The sequence below is a fragment of the Neoarius graeffei genome, chromosome 3 (genome assembly GCF_027579695.1).
Source record: "Neoarius graeffei isolate fNeoGra1 chromosome 3, fNeoGra1.pri, whole genome shotgun sequence".
Taxonomy (NCBI): Eukaryota; Metazoa; Chordata; class Actinopteri; order Siluriformes; family Ariidae; genus Neoarius; species Neoarius graeffei.
In genome coordinates, this window is record NC_083571.1 from 55,331,854 (window position 1) to 55,354,395 (window position 22,542).

At 43.1% G+C, this 22,542-nt stretch overlaps 1 protein-coding gene across 6 annotated transcripts in view; it reads right to left on the reverse strand.

Annotated features, from left to right (window-relative positions):
• LOC132883412 (adhesion G protein-coupled receptor L3-like) overlaps window positions 1–22,542 on the reverse strand; it is a 734,936-nt gene that overhangs the window by 65,828 nt on the left and 646,566 nt on the right. For all 6 annotated transcript variants that reach the window (XM_060917028.1, XM_060917029.1, XM_060917030.1 and 3 more), the window contains 2 exons: window positions 20,837–21,046; window positions 5,792–6,012 (listed from right to left, as the gene is read on the reverse strand). In XM_060917028.1, the coding sequence (XP_060773011.1) occupies window positions 5,792–6,012; window positions 20,837–21,046 (431 nt within the window). The remainder of the gene's footprint in view (window positions 1–5,791; window positions 6,013–20,836; window positions 21,047–22,542) is intronic.

Below are 22,542 nucleotides of genomic sequence, written 5' to 3' on the forward strand. Positions count from 1 at the left end.
TCTGTGAGTGGCAAAAGTATGTGAACCTCTAGGATTAGCAGTTAATTTGAAGGTGAAATTAGAGTCAGGTGTTTTCAATCAATGGGACGACAATCAGGTGTGAGTGGGCACCCTGTTTTATTTAAAGAACAGGGATCTATCAAAGTCTGATCATCACAACACATGTTTGTGGAAGTGTATCATGGCACGAACAAAGGAGATTTCTGAGGACCTCAGAAAAAGCGTTGTTGAGGCTCATCAGGCTGGAAAAGGTTACAAAACCATCTCTAAAGAGTTTGGACTCCACCAATCCACAATCAGACAGATTGTGTACAAATGGAGGAAATTCAAGACCATTGTTACCCTCCCCAGCAGTGGTCGACCAACAAAGATCACTCCAAGAGCAAGGCGTGTAATAGTCGGCAAGGTCACAAAGGACCCCAGGGTAACTTCTGAGCAACTGAAGGCCTCTCTCACATTGGCTAATGTTAATGCTCATGAGTCCACCATCAGGAGAACACTGAACAACAATGATGTGCATGGCAGGGTTGCAAGGAGAAAGCCACTGCTCTTCAAAAAAGAACATTGCTACTCATCTGCAGTTTGCTAAAGATCATGTGGACAAGCCAGAAGGCTATTGGAAAAATGTCTTGTGGACGGATGACAACAAAATAGAACTTTTTGGTTTAAATGAATAGCGTTATGTTTGGAGAAAGGAAAACACTGCATTCCAGCATAAGAAGCTTATCCCATCTGTGAAACATGGTGGTGGTAGTATCATGGTTTGGGCCTGTTTTGCTGCCTCTGGGCCAGGACGGCTTGCCATCATTGATAGAACAATGAATTCTGAATTATACCAGCGAATTCTAAAGGAAAATGTCAGGACATCTGTCCATGAACTGAATCTCAAGAGAAGGTGGGTCATGCAGCAAGACAACGGCCCTAAGCACGCAAGCCGTTCTACCAAATAATGGTTAAAGAAGAATAAAGTTAATGTTTTGGAATGGCCAAGTCAAAGTCCTGACCTTAATCCAATGGAAATGTTGTGGAAGGACCTGAAGCGAGCAGTTCATATGAGGAAACCCACCAACATCCCAGAGTTGAAGCTGTTCTGTACAGAGGAATGGGCTAAAATTCCTCCAAGCCGGTGTGCAGGACTGATCAACAGTTACCGCAAACGTTTAGTTGCAGTTATTGCTGCACAAGGGGGTCACACCAGATACTGAAAGCAAAGGTTCACATACTTTTGCCACTCACAGATATGTAATATTGGATCATTTTCCTCAATAAATAAATGACCAAGTATAATATTTTTGTCTCATTTGTTTAACTGGGTTCTCTTTATCTACTTTTAGGACTTGTGTGAAAATCTGATGATGTTTTAGGTCATATTTATGCAGAAATACAGTACAGAAAACTCTAAAGGGTTCACAAACTTTCAAGCACCACTGTGCGTGTGTGTGTGTATTAAAAAGAGGCTACTGAGGGAAAGATTGCTTTTTCGCTGCTCGAACGTAAGTGATAACAGGAAATAACTTGCTTTGCAGATGTTCCACAATGTTAAACATAAATATACCGTAGATATAAATATAATTTACAATACATTACAACTTTTCAAACTGCCTAATAACTACAAATACGAATCCATAAACCCAAATAAGCCAAATTAAGTTTCTTTTGAATAACAGCTTTATTAGCAATGTGTACATAAACCAAAGGGTTTTGTTTTGATTTTTAATCAATCATTGTAAAGACAGCAGGGCAAATCTTGGATAAAAGCCCTGTTTTTCATGGTTTGGATGGTCTCTTGAAGCAGGACCAACTGACAAGTTAGACAAAAATAAAAAGAAAACAAAGTACTAAGTAAAAGAAGACTTCAGAAAACGCTAGCTACAGAAAGCAACAAAACTAGCTTGCTCACTAAAAGTAACCTGGCAAGCAAACGCGAAAGGTACGTTCACTCCTTGTGCTGTCATGATTAGTTTGTCGCGGGTTGAGAATCTCAGCCAATCGACAGCGCTTATTTAAATACAAGGCCACGCCCACCTGGACAGTTCTCAGATCAGAAAGTGGAACATTTCTTTTGCTCAAGAGATTGAAACTTGTAAGAAGTGACACAAGCAGCCATGTTTTCAGGAACCTGCTTAATGCGCAATCTGAAATTGTGAACTGAAAAAAAAAATGTCGTGGAAACATCAATAAAAAAAAATTAAATAAAAATTAAAAAGAAAAAAAACCCTCAAGTACTGCAAAAGTTTTTGCACTCACATGAGGTGGTTTTTCAGACAATTTAATACAGTGATATTTCGCAAAACGGAAATGGAAGCACACCTTTACGTCACATGACAAGAAGAGCAAATTGAAAGGCTAGCTTTCTGAAAACGGCGCTCTGTAAGATCTATAGCGAGAGGAGAAAACTCAGCTTTCAAGGAGAACTGAAGGCAATTTTTTTATAATGAAAATTCTATTTATTTCATTTTATTAAACATAGGAATGCATTTTTGATAGCTATTTTGTCACTGCTATAGCAAGTTATGAGTGTTTGAAATATGCTATGTAATATATCAGTCCGTATGTCAAAGCAACAGCCGTAAACGAGATTCGTTGAGACCTGTGCGAGACATCGTAGGACGGAAGTAAAACGTACAGCGGAAGTATAATATTTAATTGCAATTAGTTGCCAATACGAGTCACGATACAAGGTTACTAAAACCGAAAACGTAATTGAATAACACTTTAATTAAGAAATAAAGCAAGTTTAAAAATGACTTCGGTTCTCCTTTAATCGCATAACAGCACTCAGTGGAAACACAAACCATTCACAATTGTCGTCTGTCGAAATGTTTAAAATATCGCTTCTATTTTACGCAAAACCCGGTTACTGAAAACAAAGGAAAGAAAAGTGCAGGGAAGATCAAAGTGCATCACACCCCACTATACACATACACACACAAACACACACAAACACACACTCTGCTTGATTGCCAGCTGCAATATATTTCTTCAAAGCCTGGCTAAGCAGTTGTTATGAATTATGTTGAATGCAGCACTGTTTCTCCAGATTACAGAGGGAATATTTAATGTCAGCATGACTCCCTCTCTCTCTCTCTCTCTCTCTTTCTCAGCTTCTATGATTCTATTCCTGTATATTTTTCTTCCACGCTTTAGAGCACTCTTCTAGAGTAGAAGAAAGGTGAAAGTTCTCTGTGCTTCAAAAACAAAATATGTGTCCTCATCTTGCACTATGTAGCAATAGTTCACAGCGGGGCTGCATCTGGGTTGTTGTTTTTTTTTTCCTAGGGAAAAAAAAATGTGAAAAAATGCACAGCGACTAATTTCGTACATCCGATTATAAGCCTGAGTGAATCCAAGTGTATCAAATTGATTTGATTCATTCGAATTGACTCTAGGAACGTTCTAGTAGTATGTACTGGTGAGGGAGTCAAATATGAACAGATTCTTCCAATATCTGATGAAAAATAAGAGCCGGATTTGTTCCAGCAGTGTACCGCAATACCTAATGTCACCATTGGAGGCAGTATTACAAATTGCATAATCATTTCAGAATGATCAGAAAAGTTCACTGGACATCAGTGATCAGATCAGAATCTACTACGAAGCTGGGATGCACTTCAAGCGCCACTACGAGTCTAGCTGTGGTTTTTAGGTTGCATTTCGTTATAATGCCTGATTTTCTGGGAACTTTCTTTTAATAATGATGCAGAAGATTCGTTTAAGAACAATCAAAAACTTGCACAGTAAGGCCACACCAATTCGATTAGTTGGTTCTCGGAATCGCCGCTTGAAGAAAATGCAAAATGAAAAAATAAAATAAAATCGAAATCGACTGCAGGTTGAGGTCACGTGACGTTGAAAACCAATCAAATTGCCCCTTTCACTTTAGATAAAGACTTGTGGAAGAAACATGCCTGTGGAGGGGAATCCTGCAAAGCCTGTTTGTGATTGTTAAGATATTCAGCGAACAGAAGCGTAAAATCTTTGACAGCTGTGTCAAAAGGCGGCACGGTGGTGTAGTGGTTAGTGCTGTCGCCTCACAGCAAGAATGTCCGGGTTCGAGCCCCGTGGCCGGCGAGGGCCTTTCTGTGTGGAGTTTGCATGTTCTCCCCGTGTCTGCGTGGGTTTCCTCCGGGTGCTCCGGTTTCCCCCACAGTCCAAAGACATGCAGGTTAGGTTAACTGGTGACTCTAAATTGACCGTAGGTGTGAATGTGAGTGTGAATGGTTGTCTGTGTCTGTGTGTCAGCCCTGTGATGACCTGGCGACTTGTCCAGGGTGTACCCCGCCTTTCGCCCGTAGTCAGCTGGGATAGGCTCCAGCTTGCCTGCGACCCTGTAGAACAGGATAAAGCGGCTAGAGATAATGAGATGAAATGAATGAGGTGTGTCGAAATTCAAGAGGGGGAAAACTTTGCACAGTTGTACTCAAGATGCCGTGAGCTTGTTACCCTGCGATGTGAGAACTTGGACAACGACTCTGTGGAGGTGGGTTTGATTTATACATTTCATTGATTGATGTGAGGGGCAAACAAAAAAACATTCGAAGTATTTAGCCATCAGAAGTAGCCTACTCCTGGTCAAATCTTTTTTTTCTGTGCATTGTAGATGTTCAATTGACTGTAATTCAATCGTTTATTTAGCCTATCTGTTTACTGGTTTGCCTGATAAAAGACGTGCAGCCAGAGCTAGCCCTTAATGCATATGGGTGGAAATAAGATAAGCTATTAAAAGAGCCATATGAAATGTGTAACAATAATGTATTGTCTTTGTTTTGTTTCTCTATTATGAAAGCCCTCTATTTCCACCGCTAATTTTACCATCAGAGCATTTATTTTATTTTTATTTCGCGCGCTCGCTTCATATTTTTCCTGAAAAAATCCGAGAACCAACTAATTAAATTGGTGTGGCCTAAGTGTACAATTTAATACGTTATTTTAAATTTATTTTATTCTTTCTTTGGAGACCCAGCAGAGATATGCTCACAGCACCTGGTCTGTGTGAGCCATGGAGTTACATCACATCACAATCCCATAGCCCACAAGGGCCGTAGGGGCCCCGCTGATGACATTTTAACAGTCTGTCATTGGTACACTACCGTTCAAAAGTTTGGGGTCACCCAGACAATTTTGTGTTTTCCATGAAAAGTCACACTTTTATTTCCCACCATAAGTTGTAAAATGAATAGAAAATATAGTCAAGCCATTTTTCTGGCCATTTTGAGCATTTAATCGACCCCACAAATGTGATGCTCCAGAAACTCAATCTGCTCAAAGGAAGGTCAGTTTTATAGCTTCTCTAAAGAGCTCAACTGTTTTCAGCTGTGCTAACATGATTGTACAAGGGGTTTCTAATCATCCATTAGCCTTCTGAGGCAATGAGCAAACACATTGTACCATTAGAACACTGGAGTGAGAGTTGCTGGAAATGGGCCTCTATACACCTATGGAGATATTGCACCAAAAACCACACATTTGCAGCTAGAATAGTCATTTACCACATTAGCAATGTATAGAGTGGATTTCTGATTAGTTTAAAGTGATCTTCATTGAAAAGAACAGTGCTTTTCTTTCAAAAATAAGGACATTTCAAAGTGACCCCAAACTTTTGAACAGTAGTGTATATCTAGGGAATTTAAACTTGGTGGAGCCCATCCCTGTCCAAACTTGATAAATGGGCAATTTAAAGTAGCCAGTTAACTATAGACAAGTATTGAGGTTCATGTTTAACTCAGATCAAAGATCTTTCCCACTAAAGAAAAGAAAATCGTGGATGTGTGTATCTGCATGTGCTACTCACACTCTCTCTGTGCCGTAACTCCTGTAGTCCACGGCAGCAGAAACGGCCACGACGAGAGCCGGGATGCCGTAACCAGCCAGGTAGAAGTAGCGCTTGCGGGAGTGCTCGCTCTCGAACACCTCCACCAGCATGATGTAGAGCTGCACGCCTTCCAGAAACATCCACGTGAACGCCGCCAGGAAGAAGAAATGCAGCAGAGCGGCGAACACAGCGCAGATGATCTGCATCAAACAGGGTGCAAAAAGAAGAAGAAGCTTTTATTTGTCACATGCACACTCAAGCACAGTGAAATTCGTCCTCTGCATTTAACCCATCTGAGGCAGTGAACAAATACATAACTGAGCAATGAGCAAAACACATACCCAGAGCAGTGACGGTACACCACCCAGGGAGCAGTTAGGGGTTAGGTGCCTCGCTCAAGGGCACTTCAGCCCAACCTCAGCTCATGTGAACCTTTTGGACTGTTGGGGAAATCAGCGCACCCGGAGGAAACCCATGCGGACAACATGCAATCTCCACACAGAAAGGCCCCCGTCGACCACTGGGCTTGAACCCAGAACCTTCTTGCTGTGAGGTGACAGTGCTAACCACTACACCACCATACTACCGTGCAAGGGATGTGAGTGGACCTAATTATTAGTGGCAGTGAATTCAGAGGAAGAATTACTAACACACACACACACACACACACATTATAAATCCAAAAGTCTTCAGAGTAAGTGGACTTTGATGGATGATGTCCATCTCGTCTCGTATCAGTAATTAAATTAAAACTATGAAGTTTAGAGCTCATTCATCAAACATGACACTCTTCTATTACAGGAACATTTACACCCTCTGTGCCACCTTTATCCAGGATATTATCCTCTGTGATGACACTAAGCTTCATGTGGAAGCTCTGCGGTGTTTAGTTAATGTTCACGTCAAACTTCAGAACAGGGGAAAAAATGACTTCTTAGGAACTTTATTCATGACAGGTTTCACAGTAACTGCTGATCCGATTAAATCCATATTCCGCAAAGCTGCTTCGGGACAATGTGTCTGAACTGACCTCGATAAAGACCAATACAAATAAAATCATCCAAGATGGCCGCCCTCATAGCATTACAGACCGGACAACGGCTCAAAACCTTTTTGATAACAGCAGATGGAAGGTGAAGAGACTGCAGGCAGGGCTCATAACAGACATGGTCGCAAAGTGTCCGTATTTATGATCTATTGATCATTTCGATCTCAGATTTGGACACAGGCTTGACAGATGGACAGAAGCGAATCCTTCCATCGTGCTTCTTCAAGAACTCTACCATCTCCGACCTCCATCTTTTCCTCTCAAGAAGGAAGAAGTAAACTCGCTGATTCTATGGAAGACCAGTTGGTGCTCAGAAATCTGCATTAACCCTGACAGTATGGTGGAGTATGTTGTGGTGGTCCTAATTATGTTGTAGAGACCAATTTCTATGATCCCATGATGCATAGGAATACGTACATGTCATCTTCTCACATCTTGTCATCAACATTAGCCATATGGCTCTAATGAAAGAAAAAACAAAAAAAACAGCAATCATCATTTGGAGTCCCGAAGATGCAAAAACCCAACAGTTTTGTTTCTGCACAGCTTCGCTGAACCAATGTTCCATGACACATTCTCTCACAGCAAGCATTATCATTATATAAAGAGCTCCAAAGTCATTGACATGAGGGGGTGAGCTCGAACACTGATTAAGTGATTAAGCAGTTCTTCAAATAAATGGCAAAACATAAATAACACTTGAGACATGATGAACAGATGAAGGTCAGACTCAGACTGAAAGATGAACGCCTTTGTAGGAGAGGTAAAGCCCCCACCATCACCAGCACCCCCCCCAACCCTCCACCCACTCTCCCCCCCGGCGTGGTTGATAATGAGATTCTTCCCCGAGGGATTAACCATTAACCCTGACCTACAGCGTTTAACCCTTCACATTGCTGGTGTTTAGAGATGATGCTTAGCGCCGGGAGGATTTTTAGCAGTTTCAGCCTGCAAGGTTAGTGAATCAATTACTGATGTGTCTTGTTAGCAATCTGATACAGACTTCGAGAAAGAGTGAGGTTAAGAGAGAGGATCTACAACAGAGAACATGTTTTTGTTTTTTTTTGTTGAAGACTGATTGCCAAACTCATCTCATCTCATTATCTTTAGCCGCTCCATCCTGTTCTACAGGGTCGCAGGCAAGCTGGAGCCTATCCCAGCTGACTACGGGCGAAAGGCGGGGTACACCCTGGACAAGTCGCCAGGTCATCACAGGGCTGACACATAGACACAGACAACCATTCACACTCACATTCACACCTACGGTCAATTTAGAGTCACCAGTTAACCTAACCTGCATGTCTTTGGACTGTGGGGGAAACCGGAGCACCCGGAGGAAACCCACGCGGACACGGGGAGAACATGCAAACTCCGCACAGAAAGGCCCTCGCCGGCCACGGGGCTCGAACCCGGACCTTCTTGCTGTGAGGCAACAGCGCTAACCACTACACCACCGTGCCGCCGACTGCCAAACTAATAATTGCAATTAGTATAAATACGCAGGTGATTATAGAAAATCACACACACTGAATGGTCAAGAGATTCTGACTATTTCTCAATAATCATCTCGAGCGACTCGGCAACATGGCGGCCAATCGCTTCGTCACTGTAAGTGAGGAATAATTATAAGTTATGAGAGAAAATGCTCTTCCTAAAAGCACTAAAGATGCGATGAAGTTTGGTCTAAAACTATTCAAAGGTAAGGTGGAATTGTGATTTATTTTATCTATTTCAAAACGAAGTATTTTATGTGACTTGGTGTCGATAAGTGACAAGCCTGCGCACACTTTTAGTATATTTGCATGCCGCTTTTGAAGTTTAAAATAATTTTTTTTAATCTGATTTTTTAAATATAATCACTGGTGTATTTATACAAAAACAATTATCTGCGTCAGGCTCAGTGAATATCAGTTATTATTATGTCCACATTCACTGGATAATATGAGCAATTGTGCACTCCGATTGGCTACTCTACTACGAGGCTATCAGCTTATATACCGTGAGTAGAGAAAAAACAAAATGGCGGAGCGTGTTACTGAACCAACTGAGGATGAAATAAAAACTCCACTCGAAAACAAAACCACGAAAATTGTTATCAAGTATTTAAAGGAAACAGAAATAGCCAAAAGAATATACCCCCCCCCCAAAAAAAAAAGTTAATAAATAAAAATTAAAAAAAAATCCTGTTCCACACTTCAGCCCAGTTGGTGGCGGTAATGCACCTTTAAGTTGGTTTGCCAACCGCCAAAAAACTCTAAAGAAGAAAACCTTAAAAAATACAGATGGAATGAAAGTATTTGATGGGAAGAATGTATCTTTTTTTATTTTTCAAAAATTATTATGATCGCATTTTTCACAAACTGCTACTGTCATTTCGCCGGTTTGTTTACATTCTAAGCGGAAATGATTTTATCGGATGTTTTGTATGAAGTTTTTATTTATGGAATTTGCAAAAAATAAAAAGCCTCCGTTTCTCAAAATCCAGTGAATGTGGACAGAATAAAACAGTTATTCCAGTCAATCTCATTATACAGGTATGTGTCGACTTACGACTGCGTTTGGTTACGACTGACCGGTCGTAAACCGATCTGGTCGTAAGTCGGCCTATGTTAAATGAACGTAAGTATATTGTGATGTGTATTGATATTGATATTTCATAAACCAGGAGCTGGGGCAGAAACTGTTGTACGTGGCGAGAGGCTGGATGCTGGGCACTGCCGGGAGCTGGGGCGAAAACTGTTGTACGCTCAGCTAGCTCAGCTGGGAAACACTTGCCAGTCATAACCAGACGGTCATAAAGTCGATCGGTTGTAAGTTGCATAGGGAGTAAGTCGACAACTACCTGTACATGGCTTATAGCCGACTCGGTGCTATGCGCCTCGTTGGCTATCAGCTCATGCACGACTCGATTTCGTGGAATAACTGTTAAATAATAACCTCTACTTTGTCTTGATTATTATTCACCCATATTCACTTTGCCTTTGGCGAGTAATTGTTAAATATCAATTTAATTGCCATTTTATGGCTTAATTATAGTGTAGTATATTCAACAAATGAGAATATTTGAAATGGACAAATAGACTATAGACTGGAGGTGTGCAACAAGGTCCGAGGAAGGCAAACAAACTTACAAGAGGCAGTTTTTTACTGTCATGTGGCTATGCAGTCAAATATGAAGCTCATGAAACAAAGAAAGACCAAGTTCATTAATATGAATATAAATATTATCTAAATAGTAATAACTCCTCAAAACAGATTCCTGTACATCCCTAGTAGAGAGAAATTCTGGTTTAAACACTTCTGGTTTAGGCCACACCTACTCCAGGTTAAATCTATACATGGATATTGATATGAATATCTGGAGCACTGAACAGATGAATAGTGTCCTTGTGCTATGTCTAATCAAAGCATAACACAGTGAGCTTAAATCAGTTCCAAAATCACTTTCTAGTCATGATATACAGTATGTTCTCTAAACAAGATTTGGGTTTATGAAACTTACATAATGCACAAAAAGCCTAAAACAATACCATCTGGAATTCAACCAGAGAAACATGACCTCGTCTCATCTCATCTCACTATCTCTAGCTGCTTTATCCTGTTCTACAGGGTCGCAGGCAAGCTGGAGCCTATCCCAGCTGACTATGGGCGAAAGGCGGGGTACACCCTGGACAAGTCGCCAGGTCATCACAGGGCTGACACATAGACACACAACCATTCACACTCACATTCACACCTACGCTCAATTTAGAGTCACCAGTTAACCTAACCTGCATGTCTTTGGACTGTGGGGGAAACCGGAGCACCCGGAGGAAACCCACGCGGACACGGGGAGAACATGCAAACTCCGCACAGAAAGGCCCTCGCCGGCCACGGGGCTTGAACCCGGACCTTCTTGCTGTGAGGCGACAGCGCTAACCACTACACCACCGTGCCGCCCGAGAAACATTACATTACAGGCAATTAGCAGGTACTCTTATCCAGAGTGACGTACATCATACCCAGAGCAGCCTGGGGAGCAGTTAGGGGTTAGGTACTTTGCTCAAGGGCACTTCAGTCATTCCTGCTGGTCCAGGGAATCGAACTGGCAACATTTTGGTCCCAAAGCTGCTTCTCTAACCATTAGGCCATGTAAATTTGAAGTAAGTGTCTATATATTCAGAACCCACAATTTTCCTACAATAAGGAACACTGTCAGCTCACAGCAAGAAGGTTCAGGGTTCAAATCTCGTGGTCAATGGTCCTTTCTGCATGGAGTTTGCATGTTCTCGCCATGCCTGCATGAGTTTCCTCTCACAGTGCAAAGACTTACGGATTAAGATCCATTATCTGTAGCCGCTTTATCCTGTTCTACAGGGTCGCAGGCAAGCTGGAGCCTATCCCAGCTGACTACGGGCGAAAGGCGGGGTACACCCTGGACAAGTCGCCAGGTCATCACAGGGCTGACACATAGACACAGACAACCATTCACACTCACATTCACACCTACGATCAATTTAGAGTCACCAGTTAACCTAACCTGCATGTCTTTGGACTGTGGGAGAAACCGGAGCACCCGGAGGAAACCCACGCGGACACGGGGAGAACATGCAAACTCCACACAGAAAGGCCCTCGCCGGCCACGGGGCTCGAACCCAGAACCTTCTTGCTGTGAGGTGACAGCACTAACCACTACACCACCGTGCCACCTGATTAAGACAAATGGCTACTCTAAATTGCCCACAGGTGTCTCTGTGTTAGGGAAACGAACAGATTAGATAGACTGGTGATCTGCCCAGGGTGTACCCCAAGTCTCAGCCGAAATCAGCTGGAATTGGCTCCAAAATCCACGACCCTGGCGGATAAGTGCTATAGATGAAGGATTGATATTGAGGGAACATGTCACAAAAGACTTGTTTTTAAAAAGTAACTCTTTTCATAATAAGTAAAAGTTCTTCTCTAGAACGTTAGAACCATTAAAGGGGGGAAAAGAAACCTTGAGGAATCTGTGGAATCTTAAACATTTAACTGTGGAATTTGTGCCTTCAAAACCTCTCATCTCATTATCTCTAGCCGCTTTATCCTTCTACAGGGTCGCAGGCAAGCTGGAGCCTATCCCAGCTGACTACGGGCGAAAGGCGGGGTACACCCTGGACAAGTCGCCAGGTCATCACAGGGCTGACACATAGACACAGACAACCATTCACACTCACATTCACACCTACGCTCAATTTAGAGTCACCAGTTAACCTAACCTGCATGTCTTTGGACTGTGGGGGAAACCGGAGCACCCGGAGGAAACCCACGCGGACACGGGGAGAACATGCAAACTCCACACAGAAAGGTCCTCGCCGGCCCCGGGGCTCGAACCCAGAACCTTCTTGCTGTGAGGCGAGGAGCACTAACCACTACACCACCGTGCCGCCTGCCTTCAAAACCTTTCATACAAATTTAAAAATTATTTAAAAATGTGTATTCAAGCTGTCATTCTGACAGCCCTACTGTGTAACATCACTCAAGTCAAAATCAGTTTTGAACAAGAATTTTCTTTTTCTTTTTTAATTCATGGTATTAAGCATATCCTTCACTGCAAAAAACTGAAAACTGAATTTGAGGAGAAAATTCCTAAATACTAGTGAAATTATCTTGCTGCATGGACAGATAATTTTACCTGACATCTTGGAATAAATTGGTTACAAGCTAGAACTAGTTTTAATAATCTCAGGGTTGGTGTCTTGTATTCTTCTAATCGGAAAAGTGAGATCGTTTCAACTATCCATCCATACATTATCTGTAACCGCTTATCCTGTACAGGGTTATGGGCAAGCTGGAGCCAATCCCAGCTGACTACGGGCGAAAGGCGGGGTACACCCTGGACAAGTCGCCAGGTCATCACAGGGCTGACACATATGGCCCTTTTCCACTACCGTTTTTCAGCTCACTTCAGCTCGCTTCAGCTCACTTCAGCCCGACACGGCTCGCGTTTCGACTACCTCAGAACAGCACGACTCAGCTTGCTTCAGCCCTGCTTAGCCCCTAAAACTCGCACGGTTTTGGAGTAGGGCTGAAGTGAGCCAAACCGAGCTGAGTGAGGCTGGGGGCGTGAGCAGACACTCCCCTGTGCACTGATTGGTGAGGAGGAGTGTCCTCACATGCCCACACATGCCCCGCGAGCACGCTGGGATCTGTAAACACCGCAAACCCGGAAGAAGAAGAATTACGAATTACGAGAATTTCTGAAGCCTTATGCGCCTCGCCTCATCTATACGCTCTTGCCAGTATCTGTTGGCGTTGTCGGTGACAACAAGCCACAGAACCAAGACCAGCAACACTAACGACTCCATGTCCTCCATGTTTATTGTTTACTATCCGGGTCGTGAGACTACCGCTTAAAAGATCACTGATGTCACTGTTTGCGCCGCTTAACGACATCACGTGACGTCCACCCACTTTCGCTAACTCCACCCAATGTGTCCACCCACTTCCAGCCAGCACGGTTCAGCGCGGTTGTAGTCGAAATGCAACTCCAATAGCCCAACTCAGCTCGACTCACCCCAACTCAGCACCGCACGGCTCAGCCGCGTTTGTAGTGGAAAAGCGGCAATAGACACAGACAACCATTCACACTCACATTTACACCTACGGTCAATTTACAGTCACCAGTTAACCTAACCTGCATGTCTTTGGACTGTGGGGGAAACCGGAGCACCCGGAGGAAACCCACGCGGACACGGGGAGAACATGCAAACTCCGCACAGAAAGGCCCTCGCCGGCCATGGGGCTCGAACCCAGACCTTGTTGCTGTGAGTCAACAGCGCTAAACACTACACCACCGTGCCGCCCGGTTTCTTGCTAAGTGTGTTCAGAAAATGTAAGCATATTTCACGAAAACAGCGTGTTTTGATTTGCTTTGTAATCTTACTGAGACTATCTTCCTGGAAATATTGCATCGAGATACCTGAAACCTTGCTAGCTAAGTGCACTTTCATCTCACAGTGAATGTTATTCTTTGATCAAGCTGTTATATCGCTAAACTCATATTAAATGTTCAGTAAGTAAAGGTTTAGAGGAGATGGCATGCAAAAGGAAAAAAAAAAAAAGGCTTGCTTGCTTGTCACTATTACCATTGAAATTCCATTCACGCAATATATCACCTCTACAACCCCCATCAACTATCTTTTCTGTGCACTACATACATGACAGCCCTTACGCTGCAGAAGCTCTCGCAAGCAAATTAGCTCTGTGGCATGAGGAGACTCTGGTGACACTCAGAAATCAGCTGTTCATTCCACCGCTGAGCTGAGCAACCTGAGCTTCCCTGCATGTCGGCTGCCTAGCAGAAGAATCAGCAGGTGATTTTCAACTATTCTGGGGTTTTTTTTCCTCCTTGTGGAGAAGGAGGGAAGGAGGGTGGCACGGTGGTGTAGTGGTTAGCACTGTCGCTTCACAGCAAGAAGGTTCTGGGTTTGAGCCCGGTGGCTGACGTGGGCCTTTCTGTGTGGAGTTTGCATGTTCTCCCCATGTCTGTGTGGGTTTCCTCCGGGTGCTCCGGTTTCCCCCACAGTCCAAAGGTTAGGTTAACTGGTGGCTCTAAGTTGACCGTGAGTGTGAATGTTTGTGTGTTTCTATGTATCAGCCCTGCGATAACCTGGCAACTTGTCCAGGGTGTACCCCGCCTCTTGCCCATAGTCAGCTGGGATAGGCTCCAGCTTGCCTGCGACCCTGTACAGGATAAGCGGCTACAGATAATGGATGGAGGAAGGAAGGAAGTGGCAAGAGTGGAGAAAGAGAGGGAGTAAGGTAGATGTACAGTGTTTTTTTGGTTTTTTTTGCATTCCACTCTGTAAAAGGTTCTGATGTTAAAATCCAGAGTGAAGTTTTAGTTAACGAGGAGATCATTTATTTTCCAAGCTAAGTAAGGATGCATTAACATGGGCAGGTGTGGCAGCTGGTGGTTATTAAAATAGCAGAAGCACTACTTTCTATTATGGACTAATGAGGGAGAGCAAGGAGCCTTGGGACAGTTTGTCTTCCCATCAATTAATTTCAACCAATCAGGTTTTAGATGACATCAGAAGTTAGATGTTGCCCCTTAGGGTGATGATACATGGGGCAACTTTTTGGGCAATGTTGCCGAGCAATGTTGCTGGGCAATTGCGTTTTGACTCTTTTCTATTGAGATTGGGCAACATTGACTACGTTTACATGCACATCCAAATCGAGCTGCTGTCGGTAATCGAGCTGAAGGTCCCAGCAGGGTGCCAGAGAAATCCAATCCTACATGCACACAATGAAATCGGGCTATTGTGTGAGGTGCATTGTGCACCCGAGCCACAGGTGGCGCTACACGCCCCATCGTGTTGGTACACTTCCGATTGTCGTCATGAAGAAGAGCTATTCAAGAGTGTAAACAAAGTTATCAGTTCCGTGTTCTCCATTGCGCGTTTTTCTCCCGTCCATGAATTTTAATATATTTAACTCCTTAAGCTGAATGAGCATGAACTCTGTCTCCTCATTGCTCCAGAAGTGCACGTTTCTGCTCGCCTGTGGCAGTGGGGGCGTGGTCAAGCGCCGGTCTGTGACAGGAGGGCGGAGCCAGGGAAGGTGAGTGGCAGAATCACTACACCTGACGGTAATTAACCTGTGTTTGTGTGACTTACCAGTAACCGCGCCCTATTTAAGGAGGCAGAGGGGACAGCTCATCCCGGGACTAGAACACAGCGCGCGTGTGTGTGTGTGTGTTTCTCTCAAGAATAAAAGTAGGCTGTTAAACTGAAAAGTCTGACAATAAAAAGCCTATTAGTACCAGAAGCTTTGTCCTGCCGTCCTCTGTGCTCCACCCACACTTCAGAGAGCTCTACATCGCCATTTTCTCTTCTTCGTTTGTTCCTCCTGACCTCTTCTGCTGCTCGCTACTACTGTTGTCATGCCGACCGAGGCTGTTGTGTTTCCCACTTGTGGTCTCGTCACTCGTCACTTCCGGAAGTAGCTCGACAACTAGCTCGATAGGGTATACATGCACAAAGTAGCTCGGCAGAAATCGCATAAACTAGGTCGTGTAGCTCGATTCCGAGAAATCAAGTTCGGTTCAATTTCAGCCGAATTAAGGTGTATACATGGCATTTTGAACTTCGATTTCAGTCGAGCAACGGCAGAAATTCGATTCTCTCTATGTGCATGTAAACGTAGTGATTGTTTCTTTCTGAATGGTTTTGATAATCTCTGGCAACTTTTTGAGATAAGCCAATCAGAACGCGAGTATCGAGTCATGTGACCTCCGGTGAGGTTCGGATCAGAAATTTCAAACAAATATGGCGGCCGCTCAGTGTCAGTGGAGTGAAGAGATGGAGAGACTCCTCATCTGTTTTTATGCCGGTAAGTTGTTATTTTAATATTCTATATGGAGGAATTTACCTCACCAAAGCTCTAAAAAACAACAGACAGCTTGATTAAATGGTCACAGCAAAAATTAAGACATCGATTTTTTTTAGCTAACTGTAAACTGCCGTTGCTAACTGTTGTTGCCCATTGTTAGTTGCCCTGAAAAGTTGCCCTGTGTCTCACCTAGTTGCCCGTTGCCAGCAACATTGCTCGGCAACATTGCCCAAAAAGTTGCCCCGTGTATCATCACCCTTAGAGTAACCTCCTTCCTTTGGAGCCACAAAGCTGGACACTGAAGTAAGGTTTGTGCACTTAAATAATGTTGTCAACCGAAACTTGTATTTTCTACTTCGCCTCCACCTCCATTCTATGGTGTAATGTACGCTGGTGAATTGGGGATTTGTTAGGAATTAAAGTTTGTCGCCATGAGTTACCATATACAGTATTATTTATTAAACTTAAATTCGGGGGAAAAATATTTAAGGATTTTTTTTATTTTTCCAAAATGGCCAGATAGGGAGAGTTGGGACAGTCCATCATGCTACAGGTTTTTTCTTGTAGTTTACAAATATAAAATTATTATAACATTTTTGTTAAAAATGTGGGCGTGTCCCTGCATGAGGATTAAACATATTTCATTCCTTCTTGAGAATGGAACTGTTTTGTCGAGTCAGGTTTTGGGTAAACTGACATTTCTCTATCGCTATACCAGCATTGAGTGTTTCAAACAGTTCATACGTTACAAGTGTTGATCTCATCTCATCTCATTATCTCTAGCCGCTTTATCCTTCTACAGGGTCGCAGGCGAGCTGGAGCCTATCCCAGCTGACTACGGGCGAGAGGCGGGGTACACCCTGGACAAGTCGCCAGGTCATCACAGGGCTGACACATAGACACAGACAACCATTCACACTCACATTCACACCTACGCTCAATTTAGAGTCACCAGTTAACCTAACCTGCATGTCTTTGGACTGTGGGGGAAACCGGAGCACCCGGAGGAAACCCACGCGGACACGGGGAGAACATGCAAACTCTGCACAGAAAGGCTCTCGCCGGCCACGGGGCTCGAACCCGGACCTTCTTGCTGTGAGGCGACAGCGCTAACCACTACACCACCACAAGTGTTGATGATAAATAAAAATTAAACATGTAGGTCTTTATATTTTATTTTTGTTCCATGTCTCCCAAAATAATGTCTCATTTCTCCCCACAAAAATTAATAAGAGAAAAAGTGAAGTCTGAAGGCCAGTATACTGTATGTGACAAGCTGAGAAACTAATGTTGTGGTAAGAGGGTATAGTAAATACTCTCTAATGCAATATGAAGGTGACGCTACCTGCAAAGAATTTCACACAATCTGCAAAAGATGAAAAGTTGTCCCAAGTCTCTCTGCTCTCTCCTACACATATGGGTAGATTTAAAAACTTATTGATTTGATTTGATTGATTGACACTATTCTGTCATTGCCAAGACATTTGGTCCACTTTGGAGAAAAAGCTAACTACTGGTGCGTTCATGTGCTATGGGAATTATGGTAAATACCAAACGCCGACATGGAAAGCACACATGAACGCCCCCTCTTGTGGTATTTTCCACTGGGCAACTCGTAGAAAATTTTGATACACGAGTTGCCGAGATGAGATGAACTTTAACCTTTTCAACATGGCGGCGAGCGGTACAAGACTAGCTTATGAACCAAGAAAGAAGTGGTTTTCACCTACGGAAAGCTGACTCTCACCTTTTAAACGAGTCATGTTATGTATATTATATTATTATAATATGTATATTATAGCCGAATACAAAATATTCTGTGGCTGTCCAAAGAACGCCAACAATGATCTAGATACTGGCTACTCTCATTGTGGCTACAGCCAAATTTCCAAAAACTGCGTGGCATTCAATGTGTTAAGAAAATCTCTATTTGTCATGATCAGGAAATATTCAGCATTATTTACCTTTTGACTTTTGATAACTCATATTCCTGCTGCAGCTGATGAACAAGGCAATCTATAATTGTTTTAGCCAAATAACAGGCCTGATTCTGAATCTGGTCCACCATCTTTAATTTGTCAACAACAACAAAAGCATGTGAACACAACACACTGGTAAATACCACTTCCCAACTGGAAAATATCATCTTCCCATAGCACATGAATGCAGCATCTGTGTACATCAGGGGCTTTACATTAGCACCCACCCACCCGCCAAATGCGGGTAAAATTCTGCTTTGGCGCGTAATAACTTTAGTCTCACTAGCCACTTTGGCAGGTGGTTTATTCTGTGGTGTGACAATATATTTTAATTGTAGTTTTCTCTGAAGGCATCTGATATAATAAACGCATTGCAATGTAATATTACGCGCCTACAACTCCCATGAGCACCTGCATAAACATTCTGACAACAGCACCCGGGTGCAATGAACCGGTGCTACAGGTGCTCTAGCCCCTGCCCCTTTTCTGTTTGCTGTCCAAAGTGCCCTTTTCATAGGGGCTGTTTTTTTTTTTTTTTATATTTGTAAAAGATAAGTTAGCTCCAACATCAATATTCTCTACAATTTGACAATAATATATGAAATTATAGATTTATAAAATAACGTTTTTCTATGCAAATGCGGGCATCAATCCGTGACGTCATGCATTCAGTGAGCCTCCGTGCAGAAAGCGCATGCAGGCGGTTGGCAGTGGGAGACAGTGCGAGGAACGGCATGGTAAGGTCACACTGAAAGTCTCCTTTCATTTCTTATCTGAACATGCAATATTGTGCAGCTTATAACACAACAGTACATGCGTAGGGTTGTTTATCATTTAATGAAGCCGCCTAAGCTATATTTAAACCGTTTGCTCCATCCATTTCATTAATGTGGCAGATTCGGAAACTTTAGTTTGAACGACGGCGTTAATAACATATTCTAGCAGCTTCGAAAACTTAAGGCTGAATGACGACGTCCACAACATATTCTATCAAGACACACAGAACGTTCAGTTGCAATTGAAATTTAGCTTTGAATAAAGTTAACTTGTGTGAAAAATTTGTTCCAAGTGCCCTTTTTTGAATGTTGAGCCCCTGCCCCTCCAAAGGTCTTTGCACGGCCCTGGACAACATGTTAGAATTGTTTAGAACGTACTTTAACGGCTCAGATAAAATCAGTGATACGGTAACCTGCGGCTAATGAACGAAGCAGCAAAGTTGCTGACGACTGACAAGCACACTATGTGGCGGCATAGAGCTGGAGTTTCAAACCCTGCTGCTCAGGGAAAAAGGGGCAGAGATGAGCAGGGCCGGAGCAGCATTTTAAAATCACCGAGGTCCGTGATGCGCAAAGCACGCGCCGAAAAATTTTAGATATATTTAAATGAGAGGGGTGAATTACACATCACACAAGAGATCTATTCCTGAAATTACTTTTAATGGTGTTTGAACTGAATATCATCAGTTTTGAAAAAAAAATCATGTATGTGGCAAGAGTAAAAATAATTTAAGCTTGTTTAATGGTTTGATCTGGCCCAAGCAATGAGGACAAAAGATACCCTAACTGTGCAGCCTATGGAACGAAGATACATTAACAATCTGGCATTCATTACACCTACACAAAAAAAAAAAATTCTGGGAAAAAAAAAATCAGTATACACCACATGTTTTAGGCAAAGTTATCCAAGGCAAACATAAGTTGAAACTTTCCACTCTATTGCTTTGGCTTATCGAATGATTTACTGTATTTTAAAAATCACAAACGGCAGGGGCGGCACGGTGGTGTAGTGGTTAGCGCTGTCGCCTCACAGCAAGAAGGTCCGGGTTCGAGCCCCGTGGCCGGCGAGGGCCTTTCTGTGCGGAGTTTGCATGTTCTCCCCGTGTCCGCGTGGGTTTCCTCCAGGTGCTCCGGTTTCCCCCACAGTCCAAAGACATGCAGGTTAGGTTAACTGGTGACTCTAAATTGACCGTAGGTGTGAATGTGAGTGTGAATGGTTGTCTGTGTCTATGTGTCAGCCCTGTGATGACCTGGCGACTTGTCCAGGGTGTACCCCGCCTTTCGCCCGTAGTCAGCTGGGATAGGCTCCAGCTTGCCTGCAACCCTGTAGAACAGGATAAAGTGGCTACAGATAATGAGATGAGACAACTGAACTGATTCTAATATTAAAAGTCTAATTCAAAACATTTATCATTGAAAAACATTTGATGTTTTGATATGCAAGTATTATGTGTATTATTATGTATATTATCTATTAATAGTGTGTGTGTGTGTGTGTGTGTGTGTGTGTGTGTGTGTGTGTGTGTGTGTGTGGCTGGTGAGCAAAAAAGTTCATGTAAAGCCCTGGTGTACATACAAATACACACGCCTCGCACACAAAACCCCAACGTCATTTCCATAAAGCTCAAGAATGCTGACAACTTACAGTGCAGCAAAACAACACAACCAATCAAAATAACCAATAACTGAGGCACAGGCGACGTCGTAGTCAATGAGCACGGATACACATTCTGCGACAGGAAATGGATTAGCTGCTGTTCAGCAGTGTGTGAAGGAGTGTGTCTGAAAAGCTCCACGATTCAGATTCAATTACAGTTTTGTTTGTGGCTCTAAAACTATAACTGACATCGTCGTGCGTATGACTTACAGGCTGGTCGGTGCGGTTGATGCCTGTCAGGAAGAGCGTCTCGGCGATGAACAGCGAAATGCACAAGTTCTTGTGGATGGTGTTGCGGTCGCTCTGCAGGCCTCGGAAGAAGCAGAAGGTGAAGATGCAGATGAGCAGGCAGACGAGCGACAGCAGGATCCCCACCCACGTAATCATATTCAGCAACAGGTCATGCACCTGGTCTGCATTCTGTCTCACAAAAAAAGAATGAGAGAGAAGCGAGAGAAACATAAGTAACGCAATTCATATCTGAAACAAATTGCGAAAGCTCCAAGCACACTCATTGTGAAGGGTTTGTAATGGCACTGCTCTGCTTTTATTGCTCCTATGTGGCTGTGTGTGAAGTGTACCACCGTGGCTCATTCATGTCTACTAAAAAAAAAATAAATAAAAAATAGTCTTTCCCATTAACAGCTACTGTGGCTTACTGTTGCATAGTTTCCTTCCCTGGATATTATTAATGATCCTATGTAGCTACAAGGCTCCAAATATCTATCTGTTTCCAGATCCTGAATACTCAGTGCTCATTATAAGCAAGAAGAAAACCATCACTGAGGATAAGCTATGTTTACATAGTTGCATTAGTCTCGGGTTAGTCTATGCTATCCTGTGACCTGTAATTTATCCAACATTCATAGTCAACCTGAGGTCAAACTTAGTCCAATTAAAGTATAACAACCAAGCCAACGCTGGCTGGATTAATTAAATGAGTTTTTGTATATTTTGATTGTTCTTTTGACATTTAATAGGGTTTCTTGTTTCACTTGCAGAAACAAGGCAGACCCTGCTTGCGAAAACTCTAATGAAGCCTTATTTTTTGGGGCGTAAAGCCATGCAGCTTAATATTTTCAAAACTTTTCTTAATGCGAAAGTAAAATGTGAAATGTCAATATTTATTGTATTACTACTATTAGTACTACTACTACTACTACTACTAATAATAATAATAATAATAATGAGGGCGGCACGGTGGTGTAGTGGTTAGCGCTGTCGCCTCACAGCAAGAAGGTTCTGGGATCGAGCCCTGTGGCCGGCGAGGGCCTTTCTGTGCGGAGTTTGCATGTTCTCCCCGTGTCCGCGTGGGTTTCCTCCGGGTGCTCCGGTTTCCCCCACAGTCCAAAGACATGCAGGTTAGGTTAACTGGTGACTCTAAATTGACCGTAGGTGTGAATGTGAATGTGAATGGTTGTCTGTGTCTATGTGTCAGCCCTGTGATGACCTGGCGACTTGTCCAGGGTGTACCCCGCCTCTCGCCCGTAGTCAGCTGGGATAGGCTCCAGCTTGCCTGCAACCCTGTAGAACAGGATAAAGCAGCTAGAGATAGTGAGATGAGATGAAATCCCCACCCCGATCATATTCCAGCCTCCAATGTAAGAGATTAATGGCGATTTCCTTCCATGCTCAGCAATAACAATAACCGCCCTCCTGTGTATTTATGAGTTATAGGCACCTTATATATATATATATATATATATATATATATATATAAAAGTTTAAGTTGACATTTTATTTATTTGTCATGATGTATAAAGTGTGGTGAGGTGCTGCTCCAATGAACTGTGTATACAATCTACAGTGTCTTGCAAAAGTATTCATCCCCTTTGATGTTTGTCCTGTTTTGTCACATATGCCGTTTCCGGGTGAGAGTACGTCGTGCGCGTTCTGGCTGCCGCTTCTCACCGGAG